This window comes from Ambystoma mexicanum, chromosome 11 (genome assembly GCF_040938575.1).
Source record: "Ambystoma mexicanum isolate Mex_15411 chromosome 11, UKY_AmexF1_1, whole genome shotgun sequence".
In the NCBI taxonomy this organism is placed as follows: domain Eukaryota; kingdom Metazoa; phylum Chordata; class Amphibia; order Caudata; family Ambystomatidae; genus Ambystoma; species Ambystoma mexicanum.
Window position 1 is genome coordinate 452,540,787 of NC_090934.1, and position 23,777 is coordinate 452,564,563.

Here is a 23,777-nt window from a genome sequence, read left to right on the forward strand (position 1 = left end):
TTTTCAGTGCGATGTTCCCATTGAAAAACGCTTTTGTAATCAGTCCCCATATGACATACATGTGTATAAGTAAACATCTACATTTGTGCCTAAAGTGAAAGTCCAGCCCTATAGATGCATGTTTTGGGAAGATTTCAAAATACACAAAACATTGGGTGCTTCACAGCTACTGGTATAATTTACTGCAGGCATTTCTGGCTTCAGTTTAATTCAAATGAATTGCTGCAATAAAGTTTGCCAGCAAATTTGATTCGTTGCAGATGCAACCCATTGAAAAGTTGGAGTAAGAAAGAAAACATTGGTCTTGGTGCAAATTGATAACACAGTCATGAAACTTTGTAGTTTTACAAAGTAGGGATCAGGAATTAAGCATATATGTAGTAAATCTGTAAGTAAATCAATCTGATATTACTTTTTCGCAACAGTTTACTATGGGCCTCATTACACGGATGGCGGTGAACCATGGCGCTATTAGAGCCATGGTCATGCCGGTAAAATACCGGCACCGCCTGGGTGGAAAGGGGAATTACCACCCTATTCCAAGGTTGGCGGGGCGGTAATTCCCCCTTCCACCATTGCCCTTCCCCATTCCCATTGTTTCCCCATAGGGCTCTATGGGAATGGGGAAGGCGCTAATTGCGGTCCCGTAATTAGCTCCCTGGTCCATTTGCGGGTTGGTTTTTACCGCCTGCAAAAAGCAGGCGTCAAATTCCCCAACCCGCAAAGGGACCTCGTAGTAAGTCGGTAAGGATTTACCGGTAAAATACTGGTACCGGTAAACCCTTACCGCCATCCGTGTAATGAGGCCCTATGTCTTTAACAATGATTACAGTTGGTCTCTATTTCATAATCAGTTTATAAAAAATATTTTCAATGAATAATTCTTAATTGTAGACATAATAGCCTAAAAACACTGGAACGGTCTGCTTGCCGCGTTTTCACGCAAAGGGCTGTGCACCGGCATCCATGCTTCACAAAGGGATGGGCTCAGAGATGCAGCAGGCCATCCGGCTGTTCTTCATAGAGCATGTTCTACCCCAGAGTAGGTCAGCTGAAGGGGAAAGCGCAATGATGGCTAAGTCTCCACTGAAAATGATGAACCTGGAGATCGTCCCCTAGTACCGTGTGCTCACCAATGGATCAACCAGATCCCTTAAACAATATTTTAAGAATTGTTCCTGGTATTGCATTAAGAGAATTATTTGTGAACATTTAGTCAAAAAGAATAAATCCCACATAATACCCATGATGATTCAATCATTTAATTCAAAAGCACAGCAAGGACACAGATTGAAAACACAGCCTACCAGTGCATTTCTGACAATGTCCATCATCAGGGCTGAATCTGTGTCAGCATGCACCATGCTTATGAATCATCAAATATGTAATATGGTGAGATACCTGTATCACCAGTGAATACTACTGAAGTACTCTCAACTGGTTAAGTCGGGCAAACAGCTCAAATGGCATCCGGTTTGGCCGTCTGGTTGGTTCCCAAACCACATTAAATGAAGGATGGCAATGGCATCCTCCATTTCTTTGTGAGCTTCTATCTTCACAAATAATTCTCTTAATTCAATGCCAAAAATAATTCTTAAAATATTGTTCAGAGGGTCTGTTTGACCCAACAGAACTTGGGGGGTGGGGGGATCCCAGGGTTCATCATATTCTGATAGGTTCATGTCCTGGTGCCGAGGGCGTTTTCACTGCAGTTTGTTGAGTATGGTGCCCAACCAGTCTCTTAATATATGCGTTGCAACTGACACATTGTTTTTGCATTGCTGCACCTGAAACAGGGGGGAAAGTGTCAATGTGCATTTGCAAGCATGGCTCATTCCAAGTCCCTCACTGAAAATACACTCACTGAACATGCATGAAGGTGTCTAGCTGATGGTGCCTGGCACATGCAACCAACCTCTCCCACTGCAGGCAAGTGCCTTCTGGGAATCAGGAGAATTGCATGCAGGGAATTGCAACTGTACAATGCAAATGTTGCTTTGTACCTCACCAAATCGATGCCAAATGTGTTTTGTGAATTGGCCCCATTGAGCTCAATGTTCAATTGAGGAAAATGTTCTGTGAACCTGCCCTCTCTCCCGCTCCCTGGTAAACCAGAAACGAAAAGGTCACCTTCTGAAAACATCTAAAATGTAAAAATGTAAAATTATGTAGAGATTTATAATTAGCTGAAAATATGCCAAGCTTCAGCACTATTAAGTGCATTGTGGTGTCATATGTTAGGCACAAACCTCTTATCCGCTGTCTAACCTCATTTTTATGAATATTCAAATTTGTTGCTTGAAACCATATTCCCGTCCTGACGTGAGCAATTTTTTCTTCAGCATACAATCATCAATTAACAGAGTAAGCACAAGTCAACCTATTTAACATCACATACGGATATATTTGACACCACAGAAAGGCTTAATGAGCACAACCTGCACCTAACCTATCCCCTACATATTCATCATTCAGAATACACTCTATAGGTAATGCCACTCTCCTTTATTGGAAATTCCCATTCCCTTCCCTTCCCATTGTTCCCCTGCTCTCTTATCCATCTATCTCCCTCCTAGACCTTGACACATTGTCTCCGCCCTCAGTCCTCGTTTTCATTCTCTCTATTTATTGAAGCATATTGACTCTCTTCAGTTTTATTGATGCTGTCTTTATCACTATTCACTTACTTCAGCCCATTGTATGGGCCTGATCCCAACTATATTAGTGTTAGCGCCCATCGGTCTGGCAGTATTAGATCACGGGTTGGGCGCTAACTGTTAATCCCCATCCCCCATTGGGTCTATAGGAATGAAATGGGGAATTTTTAAGGAGATTTACCGCATGGTAATACCGCTGGCAGGAATTGCACCGGAAATGGGCATTTCTATGGCAAATTTACACCCAGCTCAGAGCTGGGGTAAATAAGCCAGACTCGTGATAGGGCCAGCCCTTAAATACGGCGTTAATAACATTACCTCCACATTTAAGGGCTACCGCCCAACTCGCGATGAGGCTCTATGTCTCTTATCTTGTACCTCCCTTTTAATTTTGGAGCCGCTTGTGTGCTATGCTTATTTCACATTATGATGGACCTTGAGGTTGTAAATGTTGTCTATATTATGTACCTTCATTTCTGCAATGTATCCTAATTGTGTACACCTGTATTGTTTGTCCTTCATTAATTACAGCACCGTGAGGGGGGGGGGAGTGAAGCGGGTGCAGAATTGGCAGGTGCTTCGCCCATATCTGAGGTAGGGCCCTGAGCTCTTCTCCCACTCACTCTGCAATCTGCAGAATTCCATGTGAAAGCGCCCCCTCAATCGCGCACGAATATTCTGCCTGCAACATTAAGCAATCAGCTGTTTCAAAGCCCGCAATCGTGTGTAATCACCTTGCCGTGTGTGTGATTACAGCATTCTACTACGATCCGCGGCCACCATTCCAAGATGGCCGACCGATTCTAATGGACCTGCCTACTTCCTGGAACAGGCACATCCGAGCCTGAGACCTGCCTATTGGCCCATCCACCTTAATAAGCAGCCTATCGGCAAGCCGGGAGGCATAGCCGGCCACAGCACCAAGGCCTGCACTAAGGTCTCTGACCTGTCCCTACCTGTCCACTTCATAAGGTACATTTTTCTGAGAAATGCTGTGTGCACCACGACCGGCCCTGCCCCATCATGCACACTGCACTATTCCTGCACACTAAGTCGCGATTGTAATCGTTGAGGGAATTGCCCCGTGTCTATCGCCACGTACCTGGCGCCTATGCTAATTTCATCATATGCTCATGCTACCTTGATCCATATGCTTGCATTACTTAGGCGTAGTACCCATGAATGTCTTTCTCTTTCAACCTGCCTGCATTGAAAACGAATTTAGCTAGCTTTGAGAAGGTTCTAGCGATAAGCTTTTTTGGCAGACTGTACCAAATTCGAATCTAGATGGTTGCACTACATAGGCCTAGTACCCATGAATGTCTTTCTCTTTCAACCTGCCTGCATTGAAAACGAATTTAGCTAGCTTTGAGAAGGTTCTAGCGATAAGCTTTTTTGACAGACTGTACCAAATTCGAATCTAGATGGTTGCACTACTTAGGCCTAGTACCCATGAATGTCTTTCTCTTTCAACCTGCCTGCATTGAAACGAATTTAGCCAGCTTTGAGAATGTTCTAGCGATAAGCTTTTTTGCAAGAGTGTACCAAATTCGAATCTAGAGGGTTGTATTTTGCAAATGTATACTAGCCTGTTACTGCACCATACTAGCTAAGATGATTTCAGCCTACTTCTTGCACTGCTTTAACAAAATGAAACCTGCCTATCTGTGCATGCCACTTGTACACCAGAAGTAGTTACTTGTTAGAGCACTAGTATAACTTAATCTGTCCACCCTGTTAAAAACATAGACTAAGCTGTACACGTATATGCCGAATCGCCTGTAACTGACCATGGTGCTTACATGCATGAGCCCAGCCAACAGCATTTAGCACCCCCTTAGCTTCATGACCCAACTAACATTGCCTCTCAACTATGCCCGCCTGGCTCATCCTCATCATGTTCCCCTTCTGTGTCATGCCCAACTTCACGCCATGCAGTAGAAACCGCTACATTCTGCTCAGTAATGGTCTAGCCAAGCTCGGCTGCCCTAGACACAACCCCATCCCCTGCCCCACACCCTTCCTGCCCACCTTGCCTCCATTCTCCCACAGTGCCCCTTCATACCACACCGCTAAAATTAGCGTCACTTCAGACAACCTTCCACCCAACCCCCTTGACCTTACTAAAGATGTCTACACCGACATCAACCAGAACTCCCCCAAAGTACCAGAACATCGCCTCACAGCCAACCCTAACCTCACCACCCACAACAAAAAACTAGGCTGCAGACTTCACACTCTACCCAGCAAAGCACCTACAATTCCTATGACTAAAGCCACCAACAAGAACACCAATGTGAATACCGTGTCACTAAAAGGAGCCTTACTTAATGTCAGATCCCTTGTTGCTCACCCCACCGAAATTGCCGACATCATCCGCTCAGCAGATCTTGACTTCCTTGCCACCACAAAAACATGGCTTCATGCTCAGCAGGTCCTTATCTAACTCTTGTGGTTCCTGACAATGACTCCATCCTCAGGGCCGACAGACCTAATGCTCGTGGAGGAAGTGTAGCTTTCATTTTCAAATCCTCGCTTGACATTAGATCTGTTACCTCCCTTCCACTAAAATCAAGCGAGCACCTTTCCATTATAATACAAACCACCCCTAAGAATACTATCACCCTGGAACTAATATACAGACCCCCAGGTCCCAAAGGTACCTTCGAGGAAGACATTACCTCCCTCATAGTAGAGAAATCCAAACCTCTTTCACAAAATATTATACTAGGCGACTTTAACCTGGGATATAATGATCCTCACGACATTCCTGCATCCTCCCTTGCTAACGCCCTCTCTGAACACAACTACACTCAACTTAACACTCTACCTACCCATCAGAAAGGCAGAACTATAGACTGGCTCACTGCCCACAACTGCAACATCATCTGCAAAGACCCCCAACCTTTTGTATGGACTGACCATCTCCTCTTATCATTTGACATTAGCATTAACAACCCGAACCACAAACAGTGCCCCCCTGCACCAGCATGTCTGACCAGAAAAAAGTGTAACATTACCGCGGAGCCCTCACTCCACTGGTTCTCCCCCATCCTAAATACGATCCCCGACACTTCGGACCTTAACTTACAAGTAGACACCTACAATGACGCCATGACCAAAGCCATTGACGCCGTTGCCCACTAAAATTATGTATAGGTAAACCCAGAGCCCATCTTAACTTCTGGTACACACCTGAACTCAAAATACTCAGAAATAAGAAAACCAAGATGGAAACCCTATGGAAAACGACTCCATCAGTGGAAAATAAAATCAATCTTACAAATGCCTCCTCCCTTTATAAAAAATAAATAATCTGCACTAAGAAGGAAGCCTACAATGTAAGAATAAATAATGCAGGCTCCAGTGCTAAAGAACTCTTTACCATCCTGAAGGAGTTAGAAAACCCTAACCCACCGACGGACATGCCCGTGAAAGACCAACCATGGTGCACGAGCATCCAAGAAGCCCTTGCTAATAAAATCACTGGCCTGCAAACGAAAACTGAGAACAAAAGACTACAACTATCCAGTAGTAACTCCCCTAACCCTAGCTTACCCACTACCCCTAACACCAACCCCGGCTTCACATTCAAAAAGGTCACTATACCAGAAGTACAAAAAATCATAACTTCCCTCAAACCGTCAAACTGCAAATGTTATCAAAGATGCAGCAAGAGACCTCTCCCCATTCATCTACAAGCTAATAAATCTATCATTCTCCACCAACTCAGTACCCAACAATTTGAAACAATCATGGGTCCTCCCTCTTCTAAAAACAGCCCCTTGACCCAGCCATTCCTACTAATTACAGGCCTATCACCACTGTTCCCTTCCTGCTAAAAATCCTTGACAGAGTTGCTTACCTGCAAATTCAGGATTACTTAGAGTCCAACCAATTACTAGGATTGTGTCAATCTGGCTTTCGACCTCAACATGGAACAGAAACCGCCCTTGTTGACCTCAAAAGTCAGATTGATGACATTAAAGATAAGGGTAAGGCTGCCATTCTACTTCTCCTAGACCTCTCAGCAGCCTTCGACCTGGTCGACCATAAAATACTCTGTAACCACCTCTCCTCTGCTGCCCATTTCTCCTCCTCTGCTGTCACGTGGATACAGTCCTTCTTGGCCAACAGAACCATGAGGGTTTTTTCCTCCGTGGCAGCAGCAGACCCCATCCCCATCACCTGCGGTCTCCCACAAGGCTCATGTGTTTCCCCCACTCTATACAATATCTTTACAAAGCCTCTCTTTGACAAACTGGACCGTCTGGGTGTCACCTACACAAACTACGCGGATGACACCCAGATACTCATCACCATCTCTGGCAACTACAATGCTGATGTCACTAGGATCAACTAAATCTTCTCCGTCATTCAGGCTTGGATGGCCACACATGGCCTCTGCCTGAATGACGAGAAGACTGAACTGCTCCTTGTTGGATCACCTAATAACCTACAAAAACTGAGCCCCGACTACTCCAACATCATCATCGATGGCAACACTATCACTGTCGCTAAAAATGTGAAAACCCTCGGCTTTTATCTCGATGCCGATATTAATCTCACCAAACAAGTCAACTCGACCGCCTCAGCTACCGCTTACACAGGGAAATTAATTAGAGCCTGCAGACCCTTTCTATCCACTAATAGCTGCCTCACGCTAGCTAGAGCTCTCATACAATCTAAGCTAGACTATTGCAACAGCCTCTACCTAGGTGCCAAGGTTCTCCAAAACAATGAGCTACGAGCTGCACTAAACATTCCTAGGCGGGAGCATATATCCACCACCAGAATCACATGCATATGGCTCTCCATTCAACAAAAAATCGATTTAAAAACTCTCTGCCTCACTTACAAAGCCCTCAACCACTTAGCCCCTCCCTACCTTACTAACAAATTCACCATGAAACCGGCCTGCCCTTGAACATCAAATCGTCCAAATCCTTCCAGTTATTCAGGAAACTTATCATTGGGTGGCTACTGACAAAAAAATCAACCTTAAGCTAGACCTAGCTACAATCTGTATATATTGTACATGCCTCACCTATGCCATTACTGTAAGCACTAACTACGACTGTCTGTATACACTGTACATAACATTGCTAATGTACTACTGCAAATTACTATGTACTGTGCCTTGTAACCTGTCCTAAGCGCCCTTTTACTCCCGGGTCCGGAGCGCTATATAAATAAAATAAACAAACAAACAAACAAACTGAAATGCTTGTGAGGAAGGTGTGTGCTATACAAAAGCCAAAAATATGTTCTCTACGAATAATAAATGCAAAGTCAATTAACAGTCTAACGGGAAGACCAAGCAAAGATGTTCTGCCACACAGAGCAATACAGCAATATAGCGATGGCTAGACTTAGGGGAAACTGATTTTCAGACCCACCACAGTATTTGGAAGGGCAGACATGTAAAGATTGAAAAGCAGTGAGACAATGTGGCTCAAAAACCTATTTATTCACTCTTCAGTACGGATAAATGTTGCACTGCCTATGTTTGCCCAATCCTTTGCAACGTTCTCAATTCAATAGATACATCAGAGAAATTGCAATAATTTTAAAACAAAATCATAATTCAGTTTGAGTAGTCACAAATCTGCTAGCCCTTCCTTGAGGAATCTTTGTCAGACACTAAGATTCGATCACAGCGCCAGAGTTATTCTGGATGGAGGAGTGGCTGCTCACCTTATTTGATGGCACTCGGATCATCCAGAGTGAGCCATTGTTGTTCGGGTACAAAATTCGGTAGTTGGCTGGGAAAATGTATCCAGTGGCATCAGAAAGTGTAATCCAGGGAACGGCTGAAAGGGAAAATGTATACTTTTGAGATTGGGAATGCAATGGAGAGGCACAAGGGGTGCAGGCCTTCATCAACCTGGTTCTGCTCAATGGCCCAGATCACTTTGCCAGTTTAGGTTCAGAAGTAGCTGTCTCTGTAATTTCCGTCTCAAATGGAGTGAGATAAGGAGTGATTAAGTGAGTAAACAAGGGAATGGAAAAAGAGAGACATAACGTGATGAGAGAGAGATAAAAGTGAGCCAAAGAAGAAGGCTGATTAGACTTATAGTACCATCAACTTCAATGCACTTTGGTTTGGTCCTAAGCGTATGCCCAATCAATTGATCTGTCTACATGTAATAACTGATTCCTATTGCACAGTAATAATAATGGGTTAAATAACCCACATAAAAGAATACAATTGAAGAGATCTGGGTAATCCCTGAAAATGTGACTCCTGTGAGCAGGATCTTTCTTGGAGAATGGTGAGGGTTTTCTTTCGATAGGAAGTAATGTGAAATTAATTTCTACAACTTTTCAATAACAATGCTAATTGTATTGAACTTGAACATATCTTCACTCCTATTCTGATTTGAAGGCTCCGTTTGCAATGACATTTAAACAATTGGGGTTTGTTTTAATGGTATAAAGCTAGTAAGAAGTGTGAAAAATGTTGAAAATGCTAAACCGCCCCTGCGTGCCCGATGAATATTTTCAAGTAATTACGGGGATGGCCTTCAACCCTGTACCTCATTCTTAACCATATGCACCCCAAAACATCCTCATCCTCTGGAACACCCCAGCCACTGCTCCACATCGCCAGAAGCACTGTGGTCATGCCCCCCCCCCATTCTGTTACTCCGAATCTCGTGCTTGGGGCCAGGTGTCAAGCATGCCATGTCTATGATAAAACTCAAAGGTTTCTTATAATAGCACGTACAAGTAGTGATAGCAATATCAAATATGTGTTTCTATTTCTAGTGAAGTAGATTTGCATGCGCTGAAAATACAAAAACACATTTCTAGTGCCAGTGCAGGTGTCCCTGTTCACACACTAAATGGGAGAAGTGTTTTCTATGTTCTGGTATTATTAAATGTTTGTTTGTGGAAAAAGAAAACACAAGGCCCTCGGTAGGATGTCATCAAGCTCTCTTCCTCAGGTCCTCTGTCTGCTTGAGCATTCAAACCATATCACCTGTAATGTTTCACATTTTCAGAAGTTTGAATAATTAGTTAACAGAAGGCTAGACATGTGTAACAGGGTTTCCAACTTTTAAAGAGGAACTTTTTAACATTTGTATTGTTTGCTTAAGGACAAAAACTTGTTTGCCTGCACATATCCAAAAGACAACTTTCAATATTAGTGATATTAGTAATTGTGAGAATGTTTTGGTTTGGCGATTCTCTAAACTAAGATTTCTTCATGGTGGAAATTACAACCCATATTTTGTATGACATTTGAATGAAGCCTATATATAAAGCTTTAGGCAATGAGCCACAACGCCTAAAACGATGCCAAATATGAATAATAGATTTTAAAATAAAACTCTAGGTGTCTGTGAAAAATCAACTTTCAGTGCACCAGAAGTCTAGGGATGAATATTGGTTTCTAAACATCAATCCGCCCCACACCTCTAGTAAATCAGAAGGGATCCGAAAACATTGGAACACAAGTGAATTATAAACCTCCTTGTCCAATTTTTGGTAACGTGGACGGAACCGCAGGCTTATCTCTGAAAGGTTTTAGATCATTGGTTTGTTGCAAAACAGCGAAAATACAAATATTTCCCAATGATAAAAAAGAACTGTCCAGTCAAGTTTGTATTAAAAATATCTACTTTATTATTATTACAACAGATAGTTATAGCAAACTACAAATTATAACCCACACTGTAGAGGAACACAGAGGACAGAAGTTTCATGAAGGAAAGGGATGCACATTGGAAACTGACAGGAGGATAGTCGGTAAGGTAATCAGTCTTACTGTTCAAGGTTATTTGGTTTCAGCAGCAAGGGGCAGAGGGTTGTAACTGTGTCTAGGGGCCTTCAGATGTACCTGGTGCTTAAGAGGTGCTTGATTCCCGACATCGGCAAAGCGGCTCCAGGGTACCTGGCAGCTTCTGAGACAGAGTTCGAGGCGGGAGACAGCTGCGGGGATCAGGCGGCAGGCAGTTCAGCAAGCGAGGCTGGATGGATGGACGGCTTCGGGCTGTCCTACACAGTGGCTTGGGGCAAAGAATTGTTGTCTCTGTACTGGTTTGCAGATCAGGACTGCTGGTTGAGTTGTCTCGGATGGCTCTGGTTACTGCAGCATTACAACAGTCAGCGGGGCAGCCAGTTGTAGTTTGAAGACTTTACTGTCTCAAAACTGTCCTTAAAAGGCAGACACTGGTTGATGATTGTGTGGCACTCCGAGCTTCTTCACAGGGCTCCTGTTGTCCTTTCAAGATGGACAGCCAAAAGCTTAGGAGACTGTTTGCAGGCAATGGCCTTGTCCTTAGTTCGGATACTCTCCGGCACTTCCCACCTAGGATGCTTTCTGTTAGAACCTAGCAGAGTATGTTACGTCCTGGCTGGGTACGGTATTGGAACTTGTGGAACTTCCTTCACTGGCAATAGATGTAAGGTACACTGTACCTTCAGCCCAGGTCCAAATGAGTCCTTCTTAATACCTTTGAAGTCATTGGATAATCTGGTATGAGAGGGGTTCAGCCCTCTTTTAAAGTCAAATGGGCCCTAGTGATTGGTGCAAGATAAGCCTACCTTAATGAACCAAAACTGGGTCCCCACCAACAATCTTCTGTTATGCCTGAGGTCAGGACCAGAGTGCTCTGCAACAGGAGAGGTAAGTGGGGACAACATATACCTAAATCCCACCCATCTTCCTGTCTTTTGTGGATCAAAGTGTCTCTCTGGTTAACCCTCTGTGACTCTTAATTAAAACACAGGTCTCCCTTTAAGTTTGTGACAAGAGCAGACTTCCTGTCTCTCTCAAATCACATATGTCTCCCCTCTGAAAGGGGTCCACTCTGCAGGGGTCCCTACGGTAACTGATGGACCCAGACATGTCATTCAATGCCTTTCATACAGAGGGGTGGGAACTAGTTTCAAGATGATACATTGCACACCAAAGGGGTGTTAGCCCCGCTTTCCTGTTGTTTGTCTGGCAACCAAGCCCCTTCCAGGCTTGCCTCAGTTATCTCTCATTAGCATGCACTGCCACCAGCCAAACTAAACCATACGAAAGCTGAACCATGGAGCCTTTGATATTTTAATTAGACTGCCCATGGCCGGAGGAAGGTGTGCCTTCCCCCTTCATGAGATACTTTGATGTACCCATGGCTGTCACATTCCATCTGACCATGACATGGGAGGATGGTGCCTATAGGCTGTGTCCTCCCAGATTACACATGACTATGCATTTTGTGCGGTGAGCGAAATATATGTGTGCGTAATGGCCTTACACATTTTCAGAGGTTGATCTCCCACCAATCATTTTCATTATCAAAAAAACTAAAAAAAAGCTGAGGCAAGCACACACTCCCAGTGTGGATGGTCAAATTCCTCACAGCAACCCAGTACTTGCGCTGATGTGAGAACATTGACAGTAAGCTGGAAACCCACCATTAGCGATAAACAGACCAGTGAACAGCATCAGTCAAAAAATATAGACTTCTCTCTTAGCAAATAGAGATTATTATTGACCTCCTCTCAACCAATCAGAATGCTCAGAATGCAGTCAATAGCTACTTGTAGTGGCTGTATTTTGACTTTAAAAGGAGGCAGGGAACAACAGCGACATTTTCCCGGGAAGACTTCTTTCCTTTCTAAGAGGAGGTTTTACTTTACTGTAATATCCTATTTGACACACTAACGAGAAGGCTAAAAACATGTTAACATGTTTTCACTTTCTAATAGAGAAACTGTATACTTTGAATCCTAATGCATGCCCATGTTAAACTCACTCCAGTTTAACCAAGTTTGCAATTAAAATGCTTAACTTTTCAAGACAACCTTGTGTTAAGAAGGATTTCTGAACTCTGTCCAGGAGGGGCAGAGGTTCAGAAAGCCAACCTAGTTTCTTGGAACAGGGTAACCTCTGGACAAGCCAGACCAATCAGGGTAGCTATGGCAGGCGGTCAAGACTAAGGTCCTCATTACGACCCAGGCGGTAAGTTACCGCCTGGGCCGTGACTTTACCACCATGGCGTAAACTATGTTTACGCCATGGTGGTTGGCGGACTTACCGCCCCATTCCGACCTTGGCGGGGCGGTAAGTCCCCAATCCCCATTTACCCTTCCCCATTCCCATTTCTGCCCCATAGGGCATAATGGGAGTGGGGAAGGCGTTAATTACGCCACCGTAAATTACGGTGGCGTAATTAACTCCATGGTCCCTTAGCGCCATGGATTTTAACACCTGCTAAAAGCAGGTGTTAAATCCGCCATGGCGCTAAGGGACCTCGTACTCAGGCGGTAAGGGTCGGCGCTGTTTACGGCGCCGTAAACCCCTTACCGCCTGGGTCGTAATGAGGCCCTAAGTCTCAGGAAGGGTAAGGGTGACTGAAGGACCTCAATGAGCACACAGAGCAAGGATACTTACAAATTACTCCAGACAGGTGTTATATTAAAAATATAGACACATTTATTACAAGGCCTTTGTAACATAGACCATAGCTAAGAATCACAGTAACACTAAGTAAACAAATACATCACACTCAATACAATGTATATACAAGACCAGTGGGGTCTAAAAGGGTGACTGCACGAAATATGTTGACAATTTAGATGGTAAGGAAACAGGCGTTGCAGTTAAACTTTAGGCCCAGTTCAACATCAGTTATTCACCTAACTAAGAGGCAGTCCACACCCTAAGAAGAGGGGAGCCTTGTGCTCAATAGTAAATGTATGCAAACGCACGCGGTTGTTCCAATGGGCAAAGCAGGGTCTCTTCAAAGGGTCTCTAGCAGATCGGGAAGGTGGATGAGGCGATGAAGAATAGGTTCTCACTATTGAAGAGGGACCTCCACTTGAAGGCAGAGGCAGTTCGAGAGTTCGGGATGGAGTTGCCATTGTGTAATAGCTGTGGACAGGAGAGGGGCCCGCAGGGGCCACTCATGAGTAAAAATGGGCTCATGTGCTAGGGTCCACCGGTTGGGGTATTGATTACTCACTGGTCCCTGATGCAAGGAGACCCAAACTTCAGCAGGTTAGTCCAATTCAGTTGCAGGTTCGAATGCGGCAAAAAGGACGTCTCAGCACCTTTTAGTTCCTGAGATCCAGCGATGATTTCCAAATGGGACAGGGGCGATTTTTCCACTCTGGGTGGATGAATCATCCCAGTTTCACTGCAGCAGGCTTCAGTGGCAAGAGGGTCACAAACGCAGCAGACTTGCAAAGGACATCGCTGCAGCAGGGCAACACGGTAACTGCGTTTACTCCGGTCCAGGCACACTCATCTCACTTCAGACCTGGGAAGGCCAAGTATACAAAATTTGGTGTGAGGGTGCCGTGGAAACAGAGCTAGCAGTATACCAAGTTTCTAGGGACTCCTAAAAACGACGTCAGAAACAGAGCAAAGGTCCTGCATAAGCTGGCCAGCCCATTGGTTGGCCCACGGACACTACCGAGAAAGCTTACTTGCAGGTTTTGGTGAAGGTGCCGAGAATAGTTGGTCCAACTATTCCAATCGGTCGAAGCATCTTTGCAGACCTTCTAGGATGACCAGATGCAGAGGGGTCCCACAGGACGACAGCGGGCTCAGGGTGCCAAACCTTCCAGCGGGTCACCAGCTGTTCCTCGACTCAGCTTCGTAGTTGCAGGATACTTGGATCCTATCCTTTGTTCGGTGAGAACTCAGGAGATCGACCTGGTAGTGGTGTTTCCAGCCTCCTCTTATCCAAAGTTTCCTTCACGCCAAAATGGAGAGGACCCAATGGGAGATCTGCTCACAAACACTCACTCCATACGTGCACCAATCACAGACCACAGTGGTCTCAAGCATTCAGGACACTCCAGACTCTCTGGTACCCAGGATGTGTATTGGGACCAGACATCCCAGCCCACATCCTGAAGGCACACACACAAGGCACGCAGAAGCCCACAAAATTGGGATTCGCTGGAAAATGCATGACCAAATAAGGACTGGCCCGGATTGACTCGACCTGGGGAAGGTGAAGGGGCAAAATGGCCAAAGTACAGGAAAAAGAACACAGTGGCATGGCCATTTTGGAGCCACGCCACCTATTTGTGCCAAACGCGGTTAACACTATTAACATGGCAGGAAAGGGTTAAAAAATAATGTGATACAATAGCTGCCACCAGTCCTGTCCATGACATATCTGTGCAGTTCATAAAAGGTCCAGCAAGAGTATCTAGGGCCTTTGGAAATGACTATTGACCCATGTGTGCTGTATGGTTTGTTTGTTTGTTTGTTTGTTTGTTTGTTTTATTCACTTATAATGCGCACCAGACCCGAAGGTAACCGGGCGCAGCAGTACAGAAAATGCAAAGCTTAGGTTGCAGGGTGGGTTCATGGGATACATACACTGTACAAATACAAAATACAAATATAGAATGCAAAATATCACGGTAAAGCAGCAATTGCGGTTTACATGCAGAATAAATACAAAATATGATCAAGACAGTCTATGTACAGGTACTGTGTGGGCGAAAGCTCAACGGTCAGGTGGGCAAAGTGGGTGGGACCATAAGATCATGATGAAATGTATGTTCTAGGGTGGGGTGAAGGATAAGTGGGTGCCAGTAGGCTATTCATTGGCAGTCCTTAGCAGATTGATGTAGTTATTTCTGAATTTAGGGAAGGGCTGTGCCTCGCGTAGAGGATTAGGCAATGAGTTCCATAATTGAGCTGCTTGCACCGGGAAGCTACTACCCCCCGCCTTAGATAACCTGAATCTCGGAATGATGAGGCTGTTGGCATTTGCAGTTCTGGCAGGGCGCGAGTGATGTCTTATTGTGAGTTTATTGCGGAGATAGCTTGGTGCTGCATTGTTCAGGGCTTTATGAACTAGGGATGCAACTTTAAGGTGGATTTTGTTTTGGGAGGACAACCAGTTGTTTTGACGACTGATGTTTGAAATATGTGATCTTTTAGGTACACCAAGGGCGGCTCGTAGGGCATTGTTTTGAAGAATTTGCAGTCGGTGGATAATGGATTTATTTGCTCCAATGTAGAGGGCATTACAATAATCAAGCCTCGAAAGGATTAATGGTAATGGTAATGGTAAGATACATTGCACACTTGTTATATGTTGCACAAAAGCTGCAACATGAGAAAAGGACTAAGGGAAACAAAGTCTCCCAGTACTGACTGTCTTAAGGGCATGTCAGTTTCCCCATAAAAGAAAAAAAGAAAAAGTGAGCGAAAGCCCAGAGGAGTGCAGCTGAAGGCTGTGCTTCTCTAGCAAAGTCAGTCAATGGTGTCTAAACAGCAACAAAAAGTTTGGGGGTTGACACATGGAGGGAAAATTACATACACATGTGAAATCTTTCCCAAGACACTTGCCCCTCCCAGACTAAGGACAGGGGGAACTAATCCATCCCTGGATGACTTTCTTGTTCAGGTCGGTTAAACATTTTGGACAACCCATCAGCATTGCTATGTTGGACACCTGGCCTATGCTCAATAGTGAAGTTAAAGCCCTGCAGACTTATGAACCACCTAAGCAACTTTGGATTCTCTACCTTCATGTTCATTAGCCACTTTTAGAGCTTATGGTCAGTTTGCACAGTGAAGTGGGTCCCATACAGGTAGGGCCTCAGCTTCCTTAGGGCCCACACCACAGAGAAACATTCTTTCTCTACTGTGGACCATCTGAGCTCTCTGTCATTAAGCTGGCGACTAATAAAGCCAATAGGGTGTTCCTTACCCTTCTCCTCTACTTGTGATGGTCCCACTCCTATCCCAGTGTCAGAGGCATCTCTCTGCACAATGAAAGGTCTCTAGTAATCAGAGGCCCTGAGAACAGGGGCCTGGCACAAGGAGTCTTTTAAGCCATTGAAGGCCTTCTCACACTCTTCAGACCTAGTTACCTTCTTGGGTTTCTTTGGAGTAGTGAGAGCAGTCAGAGGGGCAGCTATGGTACCATAGACTTCCATGAAATTTCTGTAGTACCCAGTGAGTCCCAAAAAGGATCAAACTTGGGTCTATGTAGTGGGGGTAGGCCAGTCGTGTACTGCTTGTACTTTAATGGGTAGAGGCTGTATCCTCCCTCCAACTACCTCATGTCCAAGGTAGACCACTGATCCTTGTCCAATCTGGCACTTACTGGCCTTTATGGTCAAGTGGGCTTTCTTAAGAGCCTGTAACACAATCCCAAGGTGTTTCACATGGTCTTCCCAGGTGGCACTGAAAACTGCTATATCATCCAGATATGCAAGACAGAATTCATCCAACCCATTCAACACATGCTTCACAAGCTCTGGAAAGTGGCAGGGGCATTCTTCAACCCAAAAGGCATTACCCTGAACTGGTAAAGACCTTCTGGTGTTGAGAAAGCTGTCTTCTCTTTGGCTGCTCTGCAAGGGCTATTTGCCAATAGCCTGCAGTGAGGTCAAAAGTGCTGAGGTACTTGGAGGCACCCAAAGTATCCACCAGCTCATCTGTTGTAGGCAAGGGGTGTGCACCTGTCTTGGTGACAGCATTCAAAGCCCTGTAATCCACACAGAACTCAGTTTAGAAGTACCTGCCTTTGGAACCAAAACCGCTGTGCTGGACCAAGGACTACTGGAGGGTTCAATCAACCCAAGATCCAACATTTTGCTGACCTCTGTCTTCATGTAAGACCTTACTTTGTCTGACATTCTGTATCCCCTACATTTGGTAGGTACACTGTCTCCTGCGTCAATGTTATGTTTGCACCAAGGTGTCAAACCAGGGGACTGTCAAAACAAGGGGGAACACTGTCTAGCAAAGTTTTCACCTCAGCCTGTTGATTAGAAGTCAGGTGAGGGCCACATGGACCCCCTCAATGGAGCTGTCTGAAGGACTGCTTTGGAACAGGTCAGGAAGAGGTTCAGACTCCTCTACTTCAACATCTGAAGCCAACAGTAGTGCTGCGATTTCAACTCTTAGGATGAAAGCCTTCAGCCTATTTACATGGAACACTTTTGGACCCTGACCAGCCCTTCCAACGTCCACTAAATAATTGACCTCACCCAGTGACTCTACCACTGTGTAAAGGCCTGACCACTTGTCCTTCAAAGCTCTAGGCCTTATAGGATTCATGATCAGGACTTGCTGACCAGGGCTGAAATTGATGAGGGAAGCCTTCTGGTCATACCAGTGTTTCATCAGAGCTTGCCCTGCCTTCAACTTTTCTCTAGCCAGACCCATCAGGAGTACCATCCTTTTTCTGAGCCCTAGCACATAGTCCACTTCATTGGTAGTTATGGGGGGAGTGGGCATCTCCCATTCTTCCTTGACTATGGCTAAGGGTCCCCTTACAGGGTGACCAAACAGAAGTTCAAAGGGGCTGAAGCCAACACCCTATTGTGGTACCTCTCTGTAGGCAAACAGTAAGCATGGTAACAGAAGATCCCATTTTCTTCTTTGGGGTTCTTACAGAGCCCCAATCATGCTCTTCAAGGTCATGTTAAACAGTTCAACTAGGCCATTGGTTTATGGGTGATATTCAGAGGAAACCTTATATGTGGCCCCACATTCCTTCCACATGGCCTGCATATACTTGGACATAAAGTTGCTGCCTCTGTCAGACACAACTTCTTTAGGGAAGCCAATCCTAGTAAATAGGCCAGGCAAAGCTTTTGCAACTGACTTGGCAGTCACAGTTTTCAATGGGATGTCCTCTGGATACCTGGTGGCATGGTCGACCAGCACCAGGATAAACCTATTGTCTGAGGATGTTTGGCGGTCAAGGGGACCAACAATGTCAGTCCCTACCTTCTCAAATGGTACCCCCACAACTGGGAGTAGTACCAATGGAGCTTGGATTGTTGAGCCACTCTTACCAGATAACTGGCAGGAGACACAACTCATGCAGTGACTTTCTACTTGCAATCCCATCTTGGGCCAGTAGAAGTGCATGGATAGCCTTTGCTTGGTTCTCTTGATTCTAGGGTGACCAGCAAGGGTCACTTCATATGCCAGCTGCAGGAGGAAGGGATTTACAGCCAGGGGAACCACCAACCTCCTATGGTCTCCTTCTGTAGACTCTGTAGGCTCACTATACAGGAGCCCACCTTCCCAATAAATCCTGTGCTTCCTAGGAGGTTCACCCGCAAGCTGGGAGCATGCCTGTCTCCTTAGGCCTTCCAGAGATGGGTACTCATGTTGGCCCTTACTAAATTCTTCCCTATAAGGACCACCTTCTACTAACAAGTCATTTAGTTCAGGATGGTCATGTGGGTCAATTATTTCAGGTATCACCACCTCCTCGTCGGGTCCTGGTGTTTGACCAACTACCTCCACCTCAGTGGTAGGTGAGTAGGAGGGATGTTTTCTTTCCTCTTTTGGATTTTCTTACTCCTTTAGCCTTGGGTTTCCCCTTTGGCTGGGGCATGGCATTGGTTTTGGCCAGTGCTGGCCTTGTTTGAGACCTTGTGCATGGTCTTTCAGCTGTATCTCCCACAAGCCCTAAAGCCCTAAGAGCATTTCCCAGCAAGACCTTTCCTGGGACATTCCTCTGTATGCTCACTGGAATTCTGACTGTTGTACCATTGATAGTAAGAGTAACAGGTATTACTGGGAACATGAGAGGTGGGCCATCAGGCATCTTAGTGGGGGCCAGAGGAGCTCTGGGAACTTCCTCTGCGTCTAACCAAGGTAGAATCCACTACAGTGCGACTGCAACCACTATCCCTAAGAGCTGGAGTATATATTCCATTGATCAGTACAATGTCTTTAAATTAGTGCTTGGTATTATCTGGAATCCTAGCGTAAGCCTCTGAGACTTTAGGCTCCCAGGAACCCAGGGAAACTAAACCTACCCCAGCTTCTATCCCACTGGGGAAGGAGTCTGAGGAGTAGGATGCCCCTGTAATCTCTTCCTCCTCGTAGGAGGAGAATGCCAGATTAGCAGAGTGGACCCCCAAGGTTTCGACCTTACATCTGGGATCCCGCTTCACATAGTCAGTTGCTCCACAAGCAAAACAAGATCCACTGGGACTGTTTACCTAGGGAAGCTTACTATAACCAGAGTTCTGTTTTGGAGGCTGACCCCCACTACCCTTTTCAGTTCTCTTGTGTCTTACCCTTATTGTTTCTTTTGTGGCCTTTATCGGAGGAAGCTTTATCAGTTTCTCCACCCTCCTCATCTTTGGACTTTTTCCCCTCCTCCTGCTTACCAACGTCTTGTCCTTATGGGACACTCTATGTGACACCCAAAAGTCTGCTGCTATAGCAGGTTTCTTAGGATCTATCTCCTTTGAATCTGCCAAGTGCTGCTTAAGCTCAGGGGAAGAAGATGCACAAATGTGTTCAAGCATGAAAAGACATAACATGTCTTCAAAATTAGAGACCTTATAACCTTCAACCAAGCCAGTCAAGTTCTTTGAGGATTCAGTTACATAAGATACCCAAGTACCACCTTCTTTATTTTTGTACTCTCTGAATCTTTTTAAGTATTGGGCAGGAGTCTTTCCAAACTTTAAGATAAGAGTTTGCTTAAACATTGCAAAATCTGCTCTCTCAGCTTTTGACATTTCCATAATGGCACTACAGCCAGAATGGGGCAGTCTGCTAAGTAACCCTGCAATTTTATCAGCATTGTCAACTTGTTGAACTTCACATGCATACTCAAATGTATTCAGCCAGTCCATAATGTCATTCTTTTCCTCATAAACACTGAGCAGATCCTTAGAAAACCTGGGATGAGAGGAGACCCCAGACCCATGTCCAGGACCCTTGGATCCATTGGCAACCTGGAGCTTGGCGAGTTCCAACTGGTGATCCCTATCTTTCAGTTTTTCTGCCTGCTCTATTCTCACTTTGGTCATGTTACATTCAAGCTCCTTCTGCCTAAACAGCAGTTCTTTCTTCTTGAATTCAAGCATGACCTCACCTTCAGTACTGGCAGAGGAAACACTAGACATTACATCCTCCAAATCCTCATGGGTCCCATGAACAAGTGCAGTGACAGAACTGTCAGTTCTGCCAGTGGGAGCAGACCCACCTCCTTATGTACTGTCCACAGGAGCTATGGCAATAAGCTGAGCTTCTTGCCAGTCCATGATTCTTTGGATCATTTCCATTGTTGTGCCTTGAGCAGAGACACATCTCTCAGCACATATCTTTCTCAATGTTTCAGATTTAGAAGCATTTAAAGTTAACAAGGTACTTGTTTCCATACTGTTTGATAGGACTGTGGCCTTTTTCAGTTATACTACAATTCACTATGTGTCCTGGTAGGAATAACTTGAAATGCCTTCACTAGTATGCAACACTGGATACCTTCAGTCCTATCCCACCGCTGTACACCAATTTGTTAAGAAGGATTTCTGAACTCTGTCCAGGAGGGGCAGAGGTTCAGAAGGCCAACCTAGTTTCTTGGAACAGGGTAACCTCTGGACAAGCCAGACCAATCAGGGTAGCTATGGCAGACGGTCAAGACTAAGTCTCAGGAGGGTGAGGGTGACTGAAGGACCTCAATGAGCTCACAGAGCAAGGACACTTACACATTACTCCAGACAGGTGTTATATTAAGGCCTTAGTAACATAGACCATAGCAAAGAATCACAGTAACACTAATTAAACCAATACGTCACACTCAATACAATATATATAGGGGGGATCTAAAAGGGTGACTGCACGAAATATGTTAACATATTGTTAACGACGGCGGAGACAGAGTCCTGCATAAGCTGGTCAGCCCACTGGTTGCCCCAGGGAACCTTCCGAGAAAGCTTACTTACAGGTTTTGGTGAAGGTGCCGAGCATAGTTGGTCCCACTATTCCAATGGGTCGAAGCATCTTTGCAGACCTTCTAGGTCGACCAGATGCAGAGGGGTCCCACGGGATGACAGCGGGCTCGGGTGCCAAACCTTCCAGCGGGTCACCAGCAGTTCCTCGACTCCACTTTGTAGTTGCAGGATACTTGGATCCTATCCTTTGTTCAGTGAGAACTCAGGAGATCGACCTGGTAGTGGTGTTTCCAGCCTCCTCTTATCCAAAGTTCCCCTTGTGCCAAAACGGAGAGGACCCAATGGGAGAACTGCTCACAAACACTCACTCCATACGTGGACCAATCACAGACCACGGTGGTCTCAGGCATTCAGGACACTCTAGACTCTCTGGCACCCAGGATGTGTATTGAGACCAGACATCCCAGCCCACATCCTGGAGGCACACATATAAGGCATGCAGAAGGCCGCAAAAGCATTGGGATTCGCGGGAAAATGCATGACCAAATAAGGACTGGCCTGGATCGACTCGACCTGGGGAAGGTGAAGGGGCAAAATGGCCAAAGTACAGGACAAAGAACCTTGTGGCATGGCCATTTTGGAGCCTGGCCACCTATTTGTGCCAAATGCGGTTAACGCATTTAACATGGTAGGAAAGGGTTCAAAAATAATGCCAAACGATAGCTACCACGAGTCCTGTCCATGACACATCTGCACAGTTTATAAAAAGTCCACCGAGAGTATCTAGGGCCTTTGGAAATGACTATAGACCCAAGTGTGCTGTATGGTAAGATACATTGCACACTTGTTACATGTTGCACAAAAGTTGCAACATTAGAAAAGGACTAAGGTAAACAAAGTCTCCCAGTACTGACTGTCTTAAGGGCATGTCAGTTTCCCCATAAAAAGTGAGCGAATGCCCAGAGGAGTGCAGCTGAAGGCTGTGCTTCTCTGGCAAAGTCAGTCAATGGTGTCTAAACAGCAGCAAAAAGTTTGGGGGTTGACACATGGAGGGAAAATTACATACACATGTGACATCTTTCCTAACACCTTGTTATATAAACATTGTAAAATTAAACACTTTTCATTTACTAACTCTGTCTCTCTATTTAATATACTACTATTAAATGTGCATGTTTTACTTCACCAAACCTCCAATACAATATCGATTGGGATAATGATCCTTCCCCAACAAATTATTTTCAAATCAGAGGACTCAAAATAGTAAAATATGCTGCATTTCAAGACAATCAATTTGTAAATTAAATCCATGGCACAAGGTCTTGTCACTCAAGTCAAGTAGAGGGACAATATTAATGTAATGTAATCAGAAAAGGAGTCCTAATATAGCCTGGTAGTATTTATTTAACGTTGTGTGTAATGTTGAGTTACTAAACAAACTAAATACTCCAATAAACCCAAAGATCAAAGTGTGAGGCCTACATCCATTCATATACAAAGAAAAAGGAACATTAAAAACAATCATCAGCATGCGTTTACATATTGGGCCTCATCACGAGTTCGGCGGTAACTAATAGCCCTACCGCCAAACCCCCCGGCGCTATTAGCGCCTGATCACGGGTTTGGCAGAAGGGTTATTGCCCATTCCCCATTGGGCCCATTCGGGAATTCCTCATTCCCCATTGGGCCCAATGGGGAAAATTTGCGCTTTTACCACCGGCAGATTTCCCGCTGCCAGTTATCACGCCGAAAATCAGCAATTTTACCGCAGATTTCCACCCAGCTCAGAGCTGGGGGGAAATCCGCCAGAGCCATGATCTGGCAGACCCTTAAATGCGGCGGTAATAGCACTACCACCGAATTTAAGGTTTACCGCCAGACTCGTGATAAGGCCCATTATTTCCTCTGTGAAAATAGGAAGTAGCTAGAATTTTTTTATTTAATAAAGTTTGCACTTTTTAAATTGCTCTTTGTGCAGAGAGATCATTAATAACGGAATGGATAAGTTAAGGATCATATCATTTGCTAAATAGTTACTTTAAAAGGCACACTTCTTACAAGAGGTGAATCTATAGAATGAAATAATGAACGAGAAATATAATTACCGTTGCCATAAGAAGCCTGGAAACCATTTCCTGCAACAAATGAATTGGCGACAAACTCCACCAGCATCTGATTGGATGAGGATGTTATTGCAAGGGGGATGATTTGTCCACAAGTTTTATCCATAAGGACGGGGGCAGTCTGACTGCTTCCATCATAAACCTTGACATAATTTCTGGTGCATCCTGCTGAGGCCTGGATATTAAAGATATTGAACCACAGTGAAACCTGAAAGAGAAGAGTGCATAGAGAGCTTAGTTTCCAAATACAACTCTTTCCCATCATGCGTTTACAATTGTTTTTATAATGAATAAGTATATAGAACATTTTCTTCAATGTCTCAAAATGGGCTTTCCAATAGGGAGTACACTCATGCATTAAAGT

The 23,777-nt window shown here is 44.9% G+C and overlaps 1 protein-coding gene across 3 annotated transcripts in view; it reads right to left on the reverse strand.

The window, feature by feature from the left end:
• Positions 1-23,777, reverse strand: part of LOC138503506 (embryonic protein UVS.2-like) — a 283,894-nt gene that overhangs the window by 98,339 nt on the left and 161,778 nt on the right. For all 3 annotated transcript variants that reach the window (XM_069623293.1, XM_069623292.1, XM_069623291.1), the window contains 2 exons: positions 23,396-23,621; positions 8,355-8,470 (listed from right to left, as the gene is read on the reverse strand). In XM_069623293.1, the coding sequence (XP_069479394.1) occupies positions 8,355-8,470; positions 23,396-23,621 (342 nt within the window). The remainder of the gene's footprint in view (positions 1-8,354; positions 8,471-23,395; positions 23,622-23,777) is intronic.